At 35.9% G+C, this 21,141-nt stretch overlaps 1 protein-coding gene across 3 annotated transcripts; it reads left to right on the top strand.

Annotated features, from left to right (window-relative positions):
* Window positions 1–2,424: 2,424 nt before the first annotated feature.
* On the top strand, window positions 2,425–9,735 carry LOC131645180 (uncharacterized). 3 transcript variants are annotated; one of them, XM_058915842.1, is made up of 20 exons: window positions 2,427–2,801; window positions 2,876–3,008; window positions 3,161–3,297; window positions 3,386–3,431; window positions 4,436–4,648; window positions 4,748–5,251; window positions 5,361–5,495; window positions 5,607–5,822; window positions 5,908–5,997; window positions 6,159–6,403; window positions 6,508–6,596; window positions 7,003–7,043; window positions 7,607–7,655; window positions 7,739–7,861; window positions 7,935–8,152; window positions 8,231–8,326; window positions 8,424–8,536; window positions 8,708–8,843; window positions 8,988–9,092; window positions 9,200–9,735. In XM_058915842.1, exons 1-20 carry the CDS (start codon window positions 2,527–2,529, stop codon window positions 9,398–9,400), a joined length of 3,165 nt encoding a protein of 1,054 aa, XP_058771825.1. In that variant the 5' UTR covers window positions 2,427–2,526; the 3' UTR covers window positions 9,401–9,735. The 3 variants fall into 3 exon arrangements, 2 of the variants coding, with proteins under 2 accessions (XP_058771825.1, XP_058771826.1); XM_058915843.1 differs by having other exon boundaries at window positions 2,428–2,801; window positions 7,607–7,637; XR_009296886.1 differs by lacking the exons at window positions 8,988–9,092; window positions 9,200–9,735 and having other exon boundaries at window positions 2,425–2,801; window positions 8,449–8,536; window positions 8,708–8,754.
* Window positions 9,736–21,141: the final 11,406 nt, after the last annotated feature.

Raw genomic sequence — 21,141 nt, 5'->3', positions numbered from 1 at the left:
GTTAACAACGAACCAGGATAAAAATATTGTGTTCATTGTTTTTATCTTAAGAGTTTTTAAAGTCACACTTATTCAGACCCCCCTTTCTAAGTGTTTTTCTATCCTTCAGACCTAAACAGGGCCATGCGTCAATGCATGCTGACCAAACAAGCATCCCAGAATGAGTCGCCCTGAGGGTCGACCTGATTAAACCCGAGATTTACCTAAAATTCTATGCGTCGACCTGAGGTTCTTGTAGGTCGACCTGAAGACCTCAAAAACCCAGTAGACCGAGTCTTTCACTGTGTGAGTCGACTCACATCCTGTGTAGGTCGACCTGTGAGCTTGGAACTTTCAAATTTGCTGGCTTTTAGTATATTGAAGCATCCTAATTTGTATGATTGACTTGAGACACATCCAATATTTAGCAGCAAGTTTTGACATCACTTAAAACACATCTTGCACTCACAAAATCAACTATTCAAAAGACATAAATGATTCATGACCTTTTTGCTTTCTCGCAGTACATTTCTGCTTAATTTATAAGGTCCTATTTATAAAAAATAATTAGTTTATAGATTCATTGAATAATAAATGTAATAGGTTTATATAATAAATTATTTGCCCTGATTATTCAATAAATTTTAAGATACAAATGAAGTGGTAAAAAAAAATGAAATTCTATTGTTTGAATTTGAGAATAATTGATGGATATTCCATTCTATTTCATATCATTTAATTTTCTTTGTATTCTATAGGGTATATGGAAAAATAGGTATTCCTTTCCCATTTTTAATTTTTTTTATAGTCAAGATATTCTCTTTTTCTTAGGCTAATGTTAGGGAGAGGAAGAGAGGGGAAGATTTTAAAAAATAAGAAGGATTAGGTGAGAAGAATAGAAAGATTTTTGTTGAATGAGTTTTGGAGGTTTTTTTTTCTTTCGTATCATCAAAAATCCTGTAAATTTGAAAATTTAAAATTTGTATTGAATGATAGTTTTGGTGTGTTTATAGAGAAATTATTCGGTTATAATTCTAATGTTTTAGTATTACAAAAACAATTTCAAAAACAAAATATATTAATGATGATCATTATTTTACCATTCTAAACAAATTTTATTTTTCAAAAAATATTAAAAAATTTTCTATATTATTTTAAAAGGTTATTTTTTTAATCCCCCTTCCCTCCGAACTTCCAAATAAAATTGTAGAAATTTTTGGCTCTTCACCTCTCTTTTTGTCCTTTTTGTTTGTGTGGAACCAACTTCTTTGGTCTTGTACCATAAATTTTGGCAATTTTTTTTCACTCTCTTGTGGCGTGGTTCACACCTCTGCAAATCCAAAATTACTCTCAAATTTTTTAGAGATACATTTCAGACGCACCTTAAATCATCTCATCCTTCATAAATCAAGCAACTACCCCGTTTTTGCCAAAAATTGATATGAAGATGCATCTCAGAAATTTTCTATATTAAATTCGGAGATGTATTTTGGAAAATACCTTTGATCCAATTTACTACACGTTTTTCATTGAAATTGACGTTGTTGATGGTGACTCTGTGTCGATTTTATCCAATATTAGAATCATAGGAACCGTATCTTCGTATTCTGCCCTTTGCGTTCATGTGTTTTTGGCCTTTACGCGACCTATCGTAAAAAACTCGATTTTCTAAAAAATTAAATTTGAATAGAAATTTCACCGGATCATTTTAGAGGAAAAAAATCAGGGATCAAAACTCTAATTTCTTTGATTTTCTATATTATTTGATTTATTTTTTGTTTTTATATTTTTGAAAAAATCCAAAAAAATTTAGACTTAATTTGATTTTTAATTGTATATTTAAATTGTTTACTTTAATCGTTTTTCTATTTTCAATTTTCTTTTTTCAATAGAGACATTATTAATATTTACCTATTTGTTGTATTGTTGATGCACAAATTTCCTATTCAGATACACCTAATATTAAATAAAAAAACACAGCAAGACATTTTACACAAATACATATCTGAAAATATTAATTTAAAAAAGAAAATAGAATTTATATTCAATTATGAAATAAAATAAAGAGCTATGCTACTGGGTACGAAGCGAAACACACGAAGGCAAAATGTTTAGTTAGAAAAAAATATAAACGTGGCATTATACGGAAGGAAAATACTATTTGTTACGAAGGAACAAATAGAAGAATGGCAAGAATTACACTAAACCCACCCCATGTTTCCGTATAATGCCACGTTTATATTTTTTTCTAACTAAACATTTTGCCTTCGTGTGTTTCGCTTCGTACCCAGTAGCATAGCTCTATACGGAAACATGGGGTGGGTTTAGTGTAATTCTTGCCATTCTTCTATTTGTTCCTTCGTAACAAATAGTATTTTCCTAAAATAAAATAGAATGACTGGTTCTAAAAACGGAAAGCTTTTTCGGAATTTCACACCAAAAGTCTGTGAGATGGTATAAATAGCCGAAATTTCGAAAGTCATTCATTTTACCTTTTCCTCTCTATTCCACTTCAAAGCAAAACCCTCAGAGGCGATATACTCAGCGATGGCGCAGTCTCTGGAGCTTCTGCTGATCCAGTTTCTGACGCCGGACAACGACGCTCGCCGTCAAGCTGAAGACCAAATCGAACGCCTCGCCAATGATCCTCAAGTCGTCCCCGCTCTCATTCTCCAATTACGCACCGTCAAAACCCCTAACGTCCGCCAACTCGCCGCCGTTCTCCTCCGTAAAAAACTCACCGGTCATTGGTCCAAACTCTCTCCTCACGATAAACAACTCGTCAAAGATTCACTCATCCAAAGCATTACCCTAGAACACAGGTTCTAAATCATCAATTAATCACCTAATCAATCAATTAATTACCTAATCAATCAATTAATCTTGTTAATTGCAGTCCTCCGGTTAGGAAAGCGAGTGCGAATGTTGTTAGCATTGTTGCGAAGTACGCCGTTCCGTCCGGCGAGTGGCCGGAGTTATTTCCGTTTCTCATTCATAGTAGTCAGAGTCCTCAAGAGAATCAACGTGAGGTAAGTGTACATGTAGATGTATTGTAGTGAGATTAGAACAACTATGTATGTTTGATTTTACTTGGATATTTCATTATTCATTATTTGATGTTGCTATTGTGAAATCTGTAATAGAATTTGATCTAGTTTTGTTGATTTTGGAATGTTGTTAGGTGGCATTGATTCTGTTTAGCTCGTTAACTGAAACGGTTGGGAATGCTTTTCGGCCGCATTTGGCGGATCTGCAAGCTCTTTTACTTGAGTGTTTGCAGGATGAGACTAGCAACCGGGTTCGAGTTGCTGCTCTCAAGTAAGTGTATATGCGTACGAACTTGAAAGAAATGATTTATTAGAGTTTTCTGTTTTTGCTTATGAAAAACTGCGCTAAATTTTGCCAGGGCAGTGCGATCTTTTATGGAAGTCACTCATGATGGGGATGAAGTGGTACGTATGTCTGTGTTGTTCGTGTGATTGAAATGTTTATTGTTTCTGTTAAATTTTTGTATTTTTTTTCTTCTTGTTAGTAAGCTTTGTGCATTTCATTGCCAGCCAGTATTTGTTGAAGGATTTTTGTTTTAAATTCAGAAATTAATACTAATCAACCACCTCTAAGTGATCTACTAATCGGCTAGCTAGCAGAAAAAACAATTGTCCTTGTTTTATCCGAAACTATCATAACGATACATCCTAAAAGTGACACATTGATAGAATTGAATTAAATTTCTTTATTGCAATCAACTCGCGTTATAGAACTGTTAGAATATAAGAACATATCTGTATATTCTAACTAACAAGAACCATTAGAAAAAAGGTAAAATGAAGGAGAATAAGAACAAACAATGCTTAACAATGTCAACTCTTCCAGGAAAATATGCATTAAATTTAAGTATCAAATACTCTTTGATATTTCATAGGACTTCTAAATTTTTTTTTGTTGAGCTTATGCTAGTCAAGGAATTGTCGTAGGACCCCCCAGAAGTATGTTGACACAGGAAGGATATTAGGAGTTTTATTTATTATGAATGGCTTCTTAGACAATCAGCATTTTTAGGTATTTAATTTACTTTGTTGGTGTTAGTGACAATGTTATGAATTGTTTCTTAGACAATCAGCATTTTTTGGAATTTAACTTAACTTATAGGGTCTCAGTGAAAAATTGTTGTGCTCACTGTTCAATATTTTGCACCAGCATGAGCTGTAGTAATTTTTAAAATAAAACGCTGCATGTGTTATCTGAAATAACTTCTCACCCAGCAATAATATTTTCTCATGATGTTAGACATCATAGGTGGTATTAGTAACTCAACAGTGATGCTTTATTATCCATTGCATTCAAGCTACAATGAAATTGGTTAGAGGCTTGTAATCAACTTTTCAGTTCAGTGTATTGCTTCTTATATTGTTGTGTTTACTTCAAGTTTTGATAACTTCAATTTTATCATATACAGATTAGGTTTCGTGAGTTTATTCCAAGCATCTTACATGTATCAAGACAGTCCCTTGCCTCTGGAGAAGAAGATGTTGCCATATTTGCTTTTGAAATTTTCGATGGGTTGCTTAAATCTCCTGCACCTCTTCTTGGAGATTCAGTCAAATCCATAGTACAGTTCTCGCTTGAGGTTTGCTCAACTCAAACTTTGGAGTCTAACACATGCCATCAGGTTGGTTTGGATCATAATGCATACCGCCATGACTTTTTATACCCTTGCTTTCAAAATTGTTTTGCTCACTAACTTAATGTTACTGGCTTTATTTAACAGGCAATTCAGATTATTTCTTGGTTGGCAAAGTACAAGTCCAATATTTTGGAAAAGCATAAGCTGGTCATCCCTATCTTATATGTTTTATGCCCTTTGCTTGCTGAATCAACCAATGAAGACGAAGATGATGATCTTGCACCTGATCGAGCTGCTGCAAAAGTTATTGATACAATGGCTTTGAACATCCCAATGCATGTTTTCCCACCTGTTCTTGAATTTGCTTCTGTAAGCTATCAAAATGCAAACCCAAAGTTTCGAGAAGCAGCCGTTACTGCATTGGGTGTCATTTCTGAAGGTTGTTTGGAACTCTTGAAACAAAATCTGGAGCCTGTTCTCCATATTGTCCTGGCCGCTCTCAGGGATCCCGAACAAATGGTCAGAGTAGCAGCTTCTTTTGCTTTGCGTCAATTTGCTGAGTACTTACAGCCTGAAATCGTGTCCCATTATGAGAGTGTCCTTCCCTGCATTTTAAACGCTCTTGATGATGCATCTGTTGAAGTGAAGGTATACATTTGGAGATGGGAATGGTTTATCAATATAATAGAATAATAGATGATCTGCTACTACCAAACAAAATGTTTGCACTTAAGAGCATTGCATTTAATTTATGCAGGAAAAGTCATATTATGCTTTGGCTGCTTTTTGTGAGAACATTGGTCATGAAATCCTTCCCTTTCTAGATTCGTTAATGGCAAGGCTTTTAGCATCTCTCCAAAACAGTTCTCGCATTTTAAAAGAAACATGCATGGTATGGAGAGGATTCTGTTTGCTGTAAAGATTGCTATAATTACGTTGAAACATCTTTTAAGTACTTGTTATGATATTTAAATCTTTACTTTCCTCCTTGACACCCTTGCAGTCTGCTATTGTTTCTATTGCTTCTGCTGCAAAGCAAGCTTTCTTTCCTTATGCTGAAAGGGTATTAGAGTTGATGAAAAACTTCATTGTGCTAACTAATGATGAGGATCTCCGTTCACGTGCAAGAGCAACAAAACTAGTTGGAATGGTTGCAATGTCTCTAGGGAAAACGAGAATGGAACCAATATTACCTCCTTATATAGAAGCTGCAATTTCTGTAATTACCTTTAAACTTAACACTGTTTCTGATTTTGCATTTTACCTTCTTACTGGAATAATATGATTTCTTTTGTTATTTTTAGGGGTTTGGTTTGGAGTATAGTGAGCTTCGGGAGTACACTCACGGATTCTTCAGCAATATTGCTGAGATTTTGGGTGACAGTTTCGCACAGGTCTGTTTATGTTGACTCAATATCATGCTTGCTCTTTCTAGTGAAAATTTGTATTTGTAAACAGGATCTTTCTCATGTTGTGCCTCTTGCATTTATATTGACTTAATGTAATTCCTATATCATGCTCACTCTTACTGGTGAAATTTTTTATTGGTAAACAGTATCTCCCTCTTGTTGTGCCTCTTGCATTTACTTCCTGCAATCTTAATGATGACTCTGCTATTGACATTGATGATTGCAACGCTGAGGTTGCCAATGGATTTGAAGGAGTTTCATCTGACGATGAAGCCCATGACGAGGCAAGGGTTCGTAATATAAGTATTCAAACTGGAGTATTGGATGAAAAGGTAGCTGCAACCCAGGCCCTTGGTTTATTTGCACAGCATACAGCCATCTCTTATGCTCCGTATCCTTTGGCTGGATTACTTTTTACTTTCTTTTCTATAGTTATTCCTCTATGACAGAAATCAACACTAAAAGTTAATATTTGATTTCTTAAATCATGATAAGCTATTTGGAGGAGACACTAAGAATCTTGGTTAAACACTCCTGTCATTTTCATGATGATGTTAGACTTCAGGCAATCACTGGTTTAAAATGTAGGTGGAAATTACTTTCCTTTTATTTTACCTGTGTTTATTTGTTTTGACTACTCTTGTTTTCTGCAGTTTGTTTCGTGCTGTTAATGCATGACATGATTCTTATACTTTTCTTAAGTATTTGTTTCTGGTTGTTTCAGCATAAAAATGTGTTTAAAATTGTTCTTAATAACTCAGACCCAATAATCCCATGCCGATACATTAAACCTAGCACTCAAACCATTAAGAAATAATCAGTGGAAGTAAGCTGACCGTTTTTCATGATATTTTACCTTTTTTACTCACAAGGATTCATATATGCACTTATGTCCATGTTATATGTGCTCTCAAATTTCTCAGTTTTATTTATTGACTATGTATATATTATAATCATTGAATACTGATGTATATTTGATTTTAACTGCAGATACTTTAACTGCAGCCCATGCAATATTCCAAAGCCAAAATGTAAATCAATGCTCCCTTGCTTCTTTTCTCATTTCACCATTTCCTTTTTCAAAATTTAACTCTTTATGTTTACCATACTTAAGTTGAGTTTTAACTTTTACCGTTATATTACAAATACCACACGCGGGAAAGTAAAGGAAAGATAGAATGTGAGAGAAAAGTTTAGACAGAATCTAAGAGTTGCTGGCTGTAAACTTGATCTAAAATTGTCGATTCTAGTAGATAAGTGCTAATAATTAACTAATGCTAACTAACTATACCAGAATTGCTAGCTAGGAACTGTATAAGCTTCTTAAAGCATCTAGACAACTGTACCAGCTAAGTGCTCTACTAGAAGTCTAGACCAAAAGTTTGACACGTTTCTCATAAACCTACTTCTTTCTAACTCACTATCAGTGTGAGTATCCATTTTGGTTAGTCAGCCATTGTTTTGCTTTTCATGATTATCATGAGAGGGCCACCACATAGTATGTGACAAAATGTGTTTTCTCTGAATTTAAATGCTCGCTCTTTTGTTCTAAGCATTTTTCTTACATCAAAATGACACTACCCTTACTTTTCAGGAGGGGTCTGCCAAAGCAAAAGAAATTCTTGGTGAGAGCATTAATTGGGGTCTGGAAAAGCAATTTTTTAAAATTGTGTTATTGTCATCATGAGCTGTTGATTTTAAATATTTTGTCTTGTTGATTCCACAGATACTGTGATGAATACTTTCATCAAGACTATGGTTGAGGATGAATACAAGGAAGTGGTTGCTCAAGCTTGCACTAATGTGACTGACATCATTAGAGATTATGGCTATGCAACTCTTGAGCCATGTAAGCATCGAGTTACCTATCGCCTAATGTTATTTTTCTGAGCTAAGGCTAATGTGAGATTTTTTTATACCAGACTTGCCCAAGCTTGTACATGCAACTTCACTGTTGCTCCAGGAGCAATCTGCTTGTCAGCAGATAGAGTCAGACAGTGAAATTGATGACGAAGATAGGTCACATGATGAAGTTCTTATGGATGCAGTTTCTGATCTTATTCCTGCATTTGCAAAGGCCATGGGTGCTCAATTTGCTCCCATTTTTGTAAATCTATTTGATCATTTGATGAAATTTGCAGTGAGTTTGCAACCAAAAAGTTGTACACTTAGAATGTAGAATTAAATCATAAACTAATGTTCTCACTTTGAAATGCAGAAAGCTTCCCGTCCCCCTCGAGATAGGAACAGGGTTGTTGGGGTCCTTGCTGAAGTTGCTGAGAACATGGGTTTTCCTATTGCAGACTATGTGGATGTAATTCTGTTGCCTTTTTTGGATTTTTAATTTTATTTTATAAATTTTAGAATTCTGAGAATTGTTTGTTTTGTAAAATGTGATATTATTTTCTCAGCGAGTAATGCCTACGGTGCTTACAGAATTAGCGTCATCTGATGTGGCAAATAGATGGAACGCCGCATATTGTGTTGGGGAGTTGTGCAAAAATGGTGGCGATTCAGCTTTGAAGTATCCTGTTCATGCTACCCTTTTGACTGATATACACTAATCTTTCTATTATTTTAGGTTAGCTTATGAGGGTTGGCTTACATGATTATTTATGTCTATCAATTTTTGAGACATATCCTGTTTTTATGGTTCAATCTTGTATACCTTGCATTTTCTTTAATCCAATACTAGATACTTCGACAACATATTACGTGGGCTTCGCCCCTTGTTTGATGAGTCTGAGCCTGATCATGCAGTGAGGGATAATGCAGCCGCTGCTGTGGCAAAGATGATTATGGTGCACCCTGAGTCTGTTCCTTTAAATCAGGTGGTTTCCTGCTTTATCTGTATTACTTTCCGCTCAATTAAATATGAATTTATCAACTTATAGCATGTTGCACCTCTAATTTTGTTGTTTGTACTCGGTAAATGTTTTCTTATTGGATGTTGTCTATGCATGTCTCGGTTCTAGGTTCTTCCTGTTTTGTTGAGTGTTCTTCCTTTGAAAGAAGACCATGAGGAGTCCATGGCTGTCTATAGTTGTCTCTCCGCCCTTATATTCTCATCAAATCCACTGGTAATTGTTTCCGGTTAGAAATTGAGATTCTTTCTTTGTTTTGGTGTTCGTTAAGCAGTAATATTGTCCTAACTAACTATGCTTGTCCATTTTTAAATGCAATGCAGATCGTTTCCCTTATCCCTGACATAGTTAATATTTTTGCTCAAGTGGTGACATCACCTATTGAAACATCTGAAGTCAAAGCTCTTGTAGGCAGAGCTTTTTGTCATCTAATTTCATTATACGGCCAACAAATGCGACCACTTCTAAGCGCCCTCTCATCAGATCACGCAAATGCACTGTCAACATTTTCCTCAATGGGTTGACTCTGCGAATAATGAGCAAAGTGAAAATTTTATCCAATTCTTTGTTTTACCTATAAAGCATTTTTGAACAAATGTCTTGTTTAATAGTTAAGTCAATATAAAATCGATGCGCCTTTGTTAGGCGACTCTGAGCAACTTCAAGTTAAGACCTTTGCTAAAACCACTTACCTTAAAACTATCGACTTGCTTGCTTATGAATACTACTATCACTGTATAACTCATTACTCGAGTCATTTTTCTCCTTTTCTCCTACATTCATATTTTGTTATTAACTACTGATTGGATTATCGATGTAAACACATTTATTTATTTATTAAGACTGTGTTGCATGGCAATCATTTCTGTAAACATATGAATTGTTAGTAAGCAAGCAGGTGAGGAGAATGTTCTTGGATTTCAGTAAACATATGAAGATAAGGAATACAAGATTTGGCATATGGTGAAAGTGGAATCTTGTTGAGGTATTTTCAACGTCAATTAAAATTTACATGATAACTCATTTTTTCACTATGCTATACAATTGAAGATTGCTTATTGCACCCTTGTGAAAAACAAAAATTAATGTTCCTAGAATATGGGTATGCATTTACAAACGCACTCCATCCACACCATATTCATTCGTAAGTGAGCCATAGTCTCATGTTAACAAAAAAATAATATAGAGATGCATCTCGATAAGAAAATGCAAAAATATATCTCTAGATGAGTTTTTAGTTTAATACATGTTGGTTCTCCCAGTTTTCTCGTTTATAGTAAAACATATCAAATTACTTTCTAAGCTACTTCTCTAATTCTCCCAAATTCACAATTTCTCAAGTCTGCCCAAAATTTTCTATTCCATCCAATCCAAGTGTATCAACCACTTCTCAACATTCTTTCAATCAAGTGCTTCCACTACACAAGTAAAAATATATTAATGATTCCATTATACATAGCCTGAAAAAGAGGGGCTCCTTATTTTGGAGGTTGAGCTTTGTAAATTATAAATGTCATATTTTTATATTTAATTAATGTTGTAGATATTATAACATTTTAAAACACGAAACTAATAAGTAGGGGTGTAATACGATCGATTTGAATTTATTTTTGGTCAAAAAAATCTGAATCAATGATATCTATATCGTTTTAGTTTGATTCAATTTTTAAGATATTTTTTAAAATTGGAAAACCAAACTAACCGGTTTTGTTCAAATGGTTTGGTTTGATTGATCGGTTTTCAATGTTGTTTTTTAAACACTGTAATCGTCAATGTCTTCTTTGAAGGATAGAAAACACTTAGAAAAGGGGGTTTGAATAAGTGTAGCTTTAAAACTTATAAGATAAAAACTATTTGCACAATGATTTTTATCCTGGTTCATTGTTAACTAAACTACTCCAGTCCACCCCCTTGGAGTGATTTACCTCACCTGAGGATTTAATCCACTAATCACACAAGATTACAATGGTTTTCCACTTAGACAATTTCTAAGTCTTCTAGACTGTACTGATCACAACCTGATCACTCTAGGAACAAACTGCTTAGATACCCTCTAAGACTTTCTAGAGTATTCTGATCAACAACCTAATCACTCTAGTTCTTACAACTTAATGTAAACAAATTTGTTTAAGAGTTACAATGCTTCTTAACTAAGCTATTATCACAACTGTGATTTTCTATTAAGTTTAAGCTTAATCTCACTAAGATATTACAACAGCAATGTAGTGAGGTTGATGATGAAGTTTTTGAGAGCTTTTGAATTTGACAACGTTTCTGTATTTTTGCGCAAGTGTTATTATCAGCTTCTCATCAGAACTTCAATATATAGGCATTTGAGAAGATGACCGTTGGGAGCATTTAATGCTTTGAGTAATCTGTACAGCATTGCATTTAATGTTTCACTCTTTTGTCAACTACCTCGAGCCTTGCTTTCGCTGTGTCTACTGATGTTGCCTTTAATAGCTTCTAACGTTCCTTTTGTCAGTCAGCGTAGCCTGCCATCTTGTACTTGCTTCTGATCTGATGTTTGTGTAAACAACGTTTGAATATCATCAGAGTCAAACAGCTTGGTGCAGAGCATCTTCTTGTCTTTTGACCTTGAAGTGCTTCTTAGCGTGATACCATGAGAACTTCAGTGCTTCTACTTCTGATCTCAAGTTCTTCTGATGCTTCCATAGACCATGTTCTGATTCTGCTTGACCATCTTCTGATGTCTTTCCATACCATGTTCTGATGTTGCATGCTGAACCTTCTGAGTCAGTGCTTCTTGCGCTGATTTTGTGCATACTCTTTTTGTAATTCCAGAAATGGAAATTGCGTAGTATTAGAGTACCACATTATCTCATACAAAATTCATATACATTGTTATCATCAAAACTAAGAATATTGATCAGAACAAATCTTGTTCTAACAATCTCCCCCTTTTTGATGATGACAAAAACATATATAAATGATATGAATTTGCAATCAGAATATCAGACGGCTAAAGACAATTACACAGCTATAGCATAAGCATATAAACACAGTGTGTGAATATGTCTCCCCCTGAGATTAACAATCTCCCCCTGAAATAAATACTGGAAGAAAATTTATAAATAAAATACTTCCCTGAGTATTTTCCATTTCAGTTGAGACGATCACATATGCTTAGATCTTCAGAACATTCACAGCTTCTGCTTCTTGCTTCCATAGGACAGCTTTAGAGCTTGAATTTCTTCTTGAATCATTGCATGCTAGATTGTATCAGAACATTGTTGAATGTACCAGAGCATTATCAGAGCATCTCTACTTCCTGAAATATTACAGAACAAACTAAACGACAAAAGTCAGAGCATGAATGAATCAGAACATAAAATATGTATCAGAACATATAATATGTATCAGAGCAAAAACAATAATGTTTCAAAGTATATTTAGAACTAAAACATGCATCAGAACATATAAGGAATAAGAATGTGTTAGAGCATATTCTATCATCAGAATATCATAACATTCTTCCTTATTGCTTTTGATCTTGAAGCTTCACAGCACTCAGCTTGCTTCAATTTTCCATGAGCTTGTTTCCATACAAAATTGCTTTTCCTCATGTCTTTGCTTCTCATGTTGAGCTTTAAGATTTTTCTTCAATCCTGCAAAACACTCAATAGACATAGAACTTGCAAGTTCTGTTAGAAATGTAGAGACTTTCTCCCAGCAACTGATAAAATAAATCTGATCATTTATCACAATTTCTCCCCCTTTTTTTCATAACATCAAAAACACAAAAGATTCAGATGAAAAACAAAATAATATGAGAGAAAAGAGGATAATTTCCATTGATAGAAAAAGAGAATTATCAGAAAATACAAGGAAGATGCATAGAAGACAGATGCAAGAAACAAAGAAACAACTAAGACACAAAGGACTAAGACGACCCTAGCTTAGACATAATCTTGACCAGCATCTCATGAATCCCAACATTGCTCTCAGTCTGCCTCACCATGAAGGAGCGGAACTTAGTGTTGATATCATCTTGCTTGTCCATTCGAGAAGCCATCTCAGCCTGGTTCTTCTGAATAACCTCTAGAGTCTTCGCCAGAAGAGAGGGTTCACCAGAAGAGGTTTTAGAACTTCTGTCCATAGGGACATCATTCACAACCGCAGCTTCCATTGTGAGATCATCAACTTGATTTTCCTCAACAGGAATAGTCTCAGCAGGATGATCTTCAGCATCAGCTTCTCCCATAGAAGCATCTTTTTCATATTCTGGAGCAGGAAGATCAGAATCTCCATTCTCAAGAGCTTGAAGAATGGCAGCAAGATTCCTTGGGGCAGAAGGACCTTCAACTTCCGGAATGACTATATTTGGGCCATCCTCAGAAGGATTCTCCCTCATAAAGTCAAATAGTGACTTGAAGTCTCCAGTCAGAACTGGATACTTAGGTCTCCAGACCATAATATCCCTGCAAGGATTATCCAGCAATTCATCAACAAACATCTTCTCCTCAAGAGATCTCCTGTTTCTGATGGGATGAAAGTATTTTCCATCATCAACTTCTAGAAGATATCCAGCATAACCAGGTGCAACAACCACTAGTCTCTTCTGAACAGCCATAGCTCCAACCTGAAAATCTCGGCGAAAGCTTCTCCAAAGGTTTCTAGTAGAAACATCATCAAGGTCATTGAAGAAGGCATCTCTCAAGAGATCCAGCCTACGGACAACTTCATGTCTGAACAACTCCAGGTAGATATGAGGTTCAGGTTCAGGAGGGTTGAAGGTGAATTTGTATTCAGGGTAGAGGAGACAGTATGGGTTGGATTTTCTGGTAGGTAAGGGATGGGATAGAGAAGGCGGAACTGCTGTGGTTGAAGAAGATGGAATATCTGTGGAGATGGTTGATGAGGATGGTATGTCTGTGGGGAGGGTTGATGAGGATGGGATATCAGAAGGAGTTGGGGGATAGGTATTTAGTGGAGTAGTGTTCAAGACAGGTGTAGAAAGAGATGGTGGGGGAGGATTTGGTATGGTGAAAGTGTTGTGAGGTTCAGAAGGAGGAGGTTGGATATTGTTTGGAATGGGAAGAGAAGTTTGAGGCTCAGAAGGAGGTGGTTGGTATACTTGCCTGGGAAAGTTGTTAGTTCTTTCAGCATGGAAGGACTCCCTGATGCGCTGCTCTTGATATTCCTTGGAATTTACTTTGACAGGATCAAAGGTGACCCTCTGCTTCTTGGCTTGCTTGGATTCTTCTTCTTGAGCCTTTCTTTTTAGCCTTGCTTCTTGCTTCTTCTTATCCTTCTTTTGAAGGTCAGCCAGAGAAGGAAGTACTCTTCCACGAATCCATGCAGGATCAACAGAAGATTGAGTTCTTACAAAAGCTTCCAAATAATGCTTGACAGCCTTGTTAAGTTCAGCTTGGAACAAGGTAGCAAAGCCTTCAACCGAAATTCTTCTGCTCAGAATATCTGGGAAGATTACAGGAACATAAGTTACCTCCCTGATAAGTTCCAACCATTGCAGATCAAAAGCATTGATAACATGCCCTTGAATGACTCCAAAGAACTTGGACGTACCAATAGTCCTTAGGGAATCCATCAAATCACTTTCGATCAGAATGGAAGGTGAGGATACTTCTCACGTTCTTCATCTCTTGACTCTTCAATAGACTTCTTCAGATTCTGAAAAAGAATATTGGATATGTTGAGTTCAATTCTTTTTCCAATGCAGAAAAGAGTATATTTATGATCAGGACTAATATACGTGGAGGAGAACGATCTTCTTCTATGATGGAGAGATCCCAGAATAATCTCAGCCCAAACTTGATAGAACGGCCTCAATACACCAGTTTGATGAGATTCAAGACCAGAAGCATTAGATATTTGTATTTCAACCTGTGGCCAACTAACTCTGGCATGAAGAGGACCAGTACTTCCTTCATCATCATCCAGGTTGTACAACTTCCTTATCAACTTCTCAGTTATCACAACTTCATGCCCTAACACGAAGGAGATGATTGCAGTTGGAGTAACCGTTGCATGAGCCCATAAATCTTTCACAAGAGCTAGATAAATTGGTCCAACCAATCTATTAAGGTAGTTTGACCAGCCTTGTGCCATTGTCTTTGCTTCGGGTTTGAAACCATGTAGTTTCAGATTTTCAAAATCCACTGAGGATTCACAGAGAACTTCCATTTCTGATGTAGGAATGGAACATGTCTTCAATGGAGCATACCCATGCTTGCTGAAAACCAGATGAGTGGAAGAAACTTCTACTTGGCTTGAAGAACTAGACGAAGGATTCATGGTGAAATGCTAAGTTGCAGACACAAACTAGGGTTTATGCGTTGAATGCAAAAAGAAAGAGTGGGACGAATGAAGAGAGAGAGAGTGAAAAAGATGAAATGAAAATGAAGAGGAGTATTTAAAAGGTTGGATAAAATAAAATAATAAATGCAATATGGTTTAAATGAAATGATTACAGAAAAACATGACATCAATTTGCATTTAATGAGATATGACGTTAGGAGAGATAAAGTGACAAAATGAAATGATTTGCACGGTTACCTAGGGAGGCGTCTCCTCAACTGCACGCATGCTTGTCCAAAAATAGTGAACACGTGTTCATTTTCTGGAAAACTGGTGACAACTGTTTTTACTTTAAAAGAGATTCTGAATCAACTTAGATAATGAAACGTTAGTAATAACAGAATCAGAACTTCTAATTGATCATTATCAGAACTTCTTATAAAAACATAATCCCACACATTTCAGAACTTAGCCATACGTAAGACCTTCTCATCTTCTCATTCTGGGCATAAATGCATACTGATATTCTTCAGAATGAACTTAAACCTATCTTCAGCAAGGGGTTTTGTAAAGATATCAGCCCATTGATGGTCTGTATCCACAAAGTTTAAAGAGAGAACACCCTTCTGAACATAGTCCCTAATGAAATGATGTTTAATCTCAATATGTTTAGCTTTGGAATGTAAGATAGGATTCTTAGATAAACATATGGCAGAAGTATTATCACAAAAAATAGGAATGTTACTCTCATATATTTGATAATCTTCTAGCTGACTCTTCATCCAGAGCCTTTGTATGCTACAACCAGCAGCAGCAACATATTCTGCTTCTGTTGTTGAGAGGGAAATCGTAGCTTGCTTCTTGCTGTACCAGGAGATCAAGTGACTTCCAAGAAATTGACAACTTCCAGAAGTACTTTTCCTTTCAATTCTATCTCCAGCATAGTCAGCATCACAGAGTCCTACTAAGTTGTATTCTTTAGATCTTCTGTAGACTAAACCAACATTAGTAGTACCTTCCTGATACCTCAGAATTCTCTTAAAAGAAGTTAAGTGAGATTCTCTAGGATCTGATTGGAATCTAGCGCACAAACAAACACTGAAGAAAATGTCAGGTCTAGAAGCAGTTAAATATATAAGAGATCCAATCATACCTCTGTACAACTTCTGATCTACCTTCTTACTTACCTAATCCTTACCTAGAACACACGTTGGATGCATAGGAGTTTTGGCTTCTTTGCTTTCAGAAAGATTAAACTTCTTTAGAAGTTCTTTCACATACTTCGTTTGATGAACATAAGTTCCATCAGAAGTCTGATTGATTTGAATCCCCAGAAAATACTTGAGTTCTCCCATCATACTCATTTCAAATTCAGCCTGCATAGACTTAGCAAACTCCTTTCCAAGTGAAGAATTAGATGTTCCAAAAATAATATCATCAACATAAATTTGACAAATTAAAATGTCCTTCTTAGACGTTTTACAGAAGAGAGTCGTATCCACTTGTCCTCTAGTGAAACCATTGTTCAGAAGGAAAGAACTTAATCTTTCATACCAAGATCTAGGAGCTTGCTTCAACCCATACAATGATTTCTTAAGTTTGAAAACATGTTCTGGAGACTTAGAGTCTTCAAAATCAGGAGGTTGGAGGACATAGACTTCCTCATCTATATAGCCGTTTAAGAAGGCACTCTTAACATCCATGTGATGTAGAGTGATGTTATGTTGAGTGGCAAAGGAAATTAATAAGCGAATAGATTCTAACCTGGCCACTGGTGCAAAGGTTTATCTATAGTCAATACCTTCTTGCTGACTATAACCCTGAGCCACCAGTCTGGCTTTGTTTCTTACCACTTCTCCCTTCTCACTTAGCTTATTTCTGAAAACCCACTTTGTACCAATGATGTTAAATCCTTTTGGTCTAGGAACCAGATCCCATACATCATTCGTTGTAAACTGATTTAGTTCTTCTTGCATGGCAATTATCCAGTCTGGATCTTCTAGAGCTTGATCAACAGAAGTTGGCTCGATCAAAGAAACCAGACCTAATTGACATTCCGCATTGTTCTTAAGGAATGCTCTCGTTCTGATAGGATTATCTTTCTTTCCAAGGACCACATCTTCTGAGTGAGCTGAGGTGAGTCTAGAAGATCTTCTGACTGTTGGTTCTTCAGAAATTCTAAGATTCTCTAAAGATGCAGCAACTTGATCTTCTGATCCTTTGCTTCTGAGACTTTCAGCTTTTGAAACTTTGCTTCTTGGTTCTTCAGCTTCTGATATATCAATATCTAAATCTGCAAAATTCTCAAACTTCTTTGGCTTTTCAAGACCAAGCTTATCATCAAATCTGATATTATTTATTCTTCTACAACCAATGTTTCAGTATTGTATACTCTGTAGCCTTTAGAGTGTTCAGAATATCCAAGAAGGAAACATTTTTGTGCCTTAGAATCAAACTTACCAAGATGATCTTTAGTATTCAGAATAAAACAAACACATCCAAAAGGATGGAAATATGAAATGTTGGGCTTTCTGTTCTTCCACAATTCATAAGGAGTGTTATTTAGAATAGGTCTTATAGAGATTCTATTCTGAATATAACATGCAGTGTTTATTGCTTCTGCCCAGAAGTTCTTAGCCATATTGGTTTCATTGATTATGGTTCTGGCCATTTCTTGTAGAGTCCTATTCTTTCGCTCTACAACTCCATTTTGCTGTGGAGTTCTAGGGCAAGAGAAATCATGGGCAATACCATTTTCTTTGAAGAACTCCTCAAAGAATCTGTTCTCAAATTCACCACCATGATCACTTTTGACCTTTATGATTTTGCACTCCTTCTCAGATTGAATCTGACTGCAGAATTCAAAGAACACTGAATGAGACTCATCCTTGTGTTTTAAGAACTTTACCCATGTCCAGCGGCTATAATCATCTACGATGACTAATCCATATTTCTTCCCTCTGACAGATGCTATTTTGACCGGTCCAAACAGATCAATGTGCAGAAGTTCTAACGGCCTAGAGGAAGAGACAACATTCTTAGATTTGAATGCAGGTTTGGGGAACTTGCCCTTCTGACATGATTCACAAAGAGCATCTGATTTGTATTTCAGATTTGGGAGTCCTCTGACCAAATTTAATTTGTTAATCTGAGAAATCTTTCTCAAACTAACATGTCCTAATCTTCTGTGCCAGACCCATTGCTCTTCAGAAACAGACATAAGGCAAGTCACCTTCTGCTTCTCAAGATCAAAAAGATCAATCTTATAAATGTTGTTCTTTCTCTTGTCTGTAAATAGGATTGAGCAATCCTTCTGACTTACAACCTTGCAAGACTTTTGATTGAAGATTATATCATAACCATTGTCACTTAATTGACTTATGGACAATAAGTTATGCGTTAATCCTTCTACAAACTTGACTTCTCCACCAGGCTTAAGCACCAGGTATTGGAACATAGACCTTCTTCTCGTCACGTGTCGTGAGCACCCAGAGTCCAGTTACCATGACATTTTGTGCTTTGTCTTCTTTGCTGCCAAGGATATCTGCAACAGAAATTATCTTCTCCTTAGGTACCCACAATTTCTTGGGTCCTTTCTGGTTAGTTTTCCTCAAGTTCTGATTGAACTTGGGTTTAGCATAATAATTAACAGGAGGAACAACATGATATATTCTTTAGGTTTGGCAGCATGATATTTTCTAGGTTGTGTCACATGCTTCTTGGTGTGTGTAGTATGAAAGCTTTGTGCATGTGAAATGAGCCTAATATCATGTGAGTGGCCATATTTGAACTACTCATACAATGGCTTGTATGTGATTTTCATATCATCAACAGGTTCAAATTTACGTGGGGTATCACCCTCATAGCCAACGCCAATCCTTTTGTTTCTAGAAACTCCATATATCATAGAAACTTCAGCCAATACTTCTAGATAAAAAATTTCTGAAGCTCGAGTCATATTCTTTCAGAATATGATTGAGGCTAGGAATGGATTTTTCTGATTCAGAAGGAGATCCAATGTCTTTGTATAATTTTAAAACTTTTTCCTTCAGTTCAGAATTTTCCACTTCCAGCTTCTTAGTTTCAGATTCAAATAGCTTTTTCAGCTTTTTGTATTTGATACTAAGTTGAGCCTTGAGTTCCAGAAGTTCAGTTAAACTGGAAACTAACTCTTCTCTAGATAGTTTAGAAAATACCTCTTCAGAATCTGATTCTGATGTAGATTCTGATCCATCATCCACTGTGGCCATCAGTGCAAGATTTGCTTGCTCACCTTTAGAGTCTGATTCTGATTCTGATTCAGAATCATCCCATGTTGCCATAAGACCTTTCTTCTTATGAAACTTCTTCTTGGGATTCCCCTTCTGAAGTTTTGGACATTCATTCTTGAAGTGTCCAGGCTCATTGTACTCATAGCAGATGACATTCTTCTTGTCAGATCTTCTGCTTCCAGAAGATTCTCCTCTTTCAGGCTTCTTTGAACTTCTGAAGTTCTTGAACTTCCTTTGCTTACTCTTCTAGAGTTAGTTAACCCTTCTGGAGATCATGGACAGTTCATCTTCTTGTTCTGATTTTGATTCTTCAGAATCTTCTTCTTCATCCTGAAAAGCGTTAGTGCATTTTTTATAATTAGATTTTAATGCAATAGACTTACCTTTCTTCTGAGGTTCATTTGCATCCAGCTCTATATCGTGGCTTCTCAAGGCATTGATTAGCTCTTCCAAAGAGACTTCATTCAGATTCTTTGCTATCTTGAATGCAGTCACCATTGGACCCCATCTTCTGGGCAAGCTTATGATGATCTTCTTTACATGATCAACCTTGGTGTAGCCTTTGTCCAGAACTCTTAATCCAGCAGTTAGCGTTTGAAATCTTGAGAACATCTTCTCAATATTTTCATCATCCTCCATCTTGAAGGCTTCATATTTCTGGATTAGGGCAAGAGCTATGGTCTCCTTGACTTGAGCATTTCCTTCATGGGTCATTTTCAATGACTCATATATATCATAGGCAGTTTTCCTGTTAGATATCTTCTCATACTCAGCATGAGAGATAGCATTCAGCAAAACAGTCCTACATTTATGATGATTTTTGAATAGCTTCTTTTGATCATCATTCATTTCTTGTCTTGTAAGCCTTACACCAGTAGCTTTCACTGGATGTTTGTAACCATCCATCAGAAGATCCCATAAGTCACCATCTAGACCAAGGAAGTAACTTTCAAGTTTATCTTTCCAGTATTTAAAGTTTTCACCATCAAATACTGGTGGTCTAGTATAACCATTGTTACCATTTCCATTGTGTTGCTCAGCAGAGCCAGATGTAGATGTATGAGTTGGATCTTCACCAGCCATCTTGTACTGAATCATTTTTCTCTTCCTGAATCTTTTCTAAACACAATTAAGTGCTTGCACCTTAGAACCGGCGCTCTGATGCCAATTGAAGGATAGAAAAACACTTAGAAAGGGGGGGGGGGGGGAGTTTGAATAAGTGTAGCTTTAAAACTTGTAAGATAAAAACTATTTGCACAATGATTTTTATCCTGGTTCGTTGTTAACTAAACTACTCCAGTCCACCCCTTGGAGTGATTTACCTCACCTGAGGATTTAATCCACTAATCCCACAAGATTACAATGGTTTTCCACTTAGACAACTTCTAAGTCTTCTAGAGTATACTGATCACAACCTGATCACTCTAGGAACAATCTGCTTAGATACCCTCTAAGACTTTCTAGAGTATAGTGATCACCAACCTGATCACTCTAGTTCTTATAACTTAATGTAAACAAATTCTTTTAAGAGTTACAATGCTTCTTATAAAGCTATTATCAAAACTAAAATCGAGAACCAAACCAAACCACATCGATTTTTACTGACTCGGTTCAATTTTAGAACCAAACCTAAAACAATCAATTTTATTTCAATTTAACTTTATTTAAATTATCGATTTAATTAATTTTTTCTGATCCACTTACACTCCTAC

This window comes from Vicia villosa, linkage group LG1 (genome assembly GCF_029867415.1).
Source record: "Vicia villosa cultivar HV-30 ecotype Madison, WI linkage group LG1, Vvil1.0, whole genome shotgun sequence".
Classification (NCBI taxonomy): Eukaryota; Viridiplantae; Streptophyta; class Magnoliopsida; order Fabales; family Fabaceae; genus Vicia; species Vicia villosa.
This window is presented reverse-complemented; position numbering and strand designations above follow the sequence as displayed.

Coding starts and splice junctions, on each gene's coding strand:
- LOC131645180 (XM_058915842.1), top strand. CDS start 2,527: ATGGCGCAGTCTCTGGAGCTTCTGCTGATCCAGTTTCTGACGCCGGAC. Junction 2,802..2,875: donor AGCATTACCCTAGAACACAG/GTTCTAAATCAT, acceptor TGTTAATTGCAG/TCCTCCGGTTAGGAAAGCGA. Junction 7,862..7,934: donor CTATGCAACTCTTGAGCCAT/GTAAGCATCGAG, acceptor TTTTTATACCAG/ACTTGCCCAAGCTTGTACAT.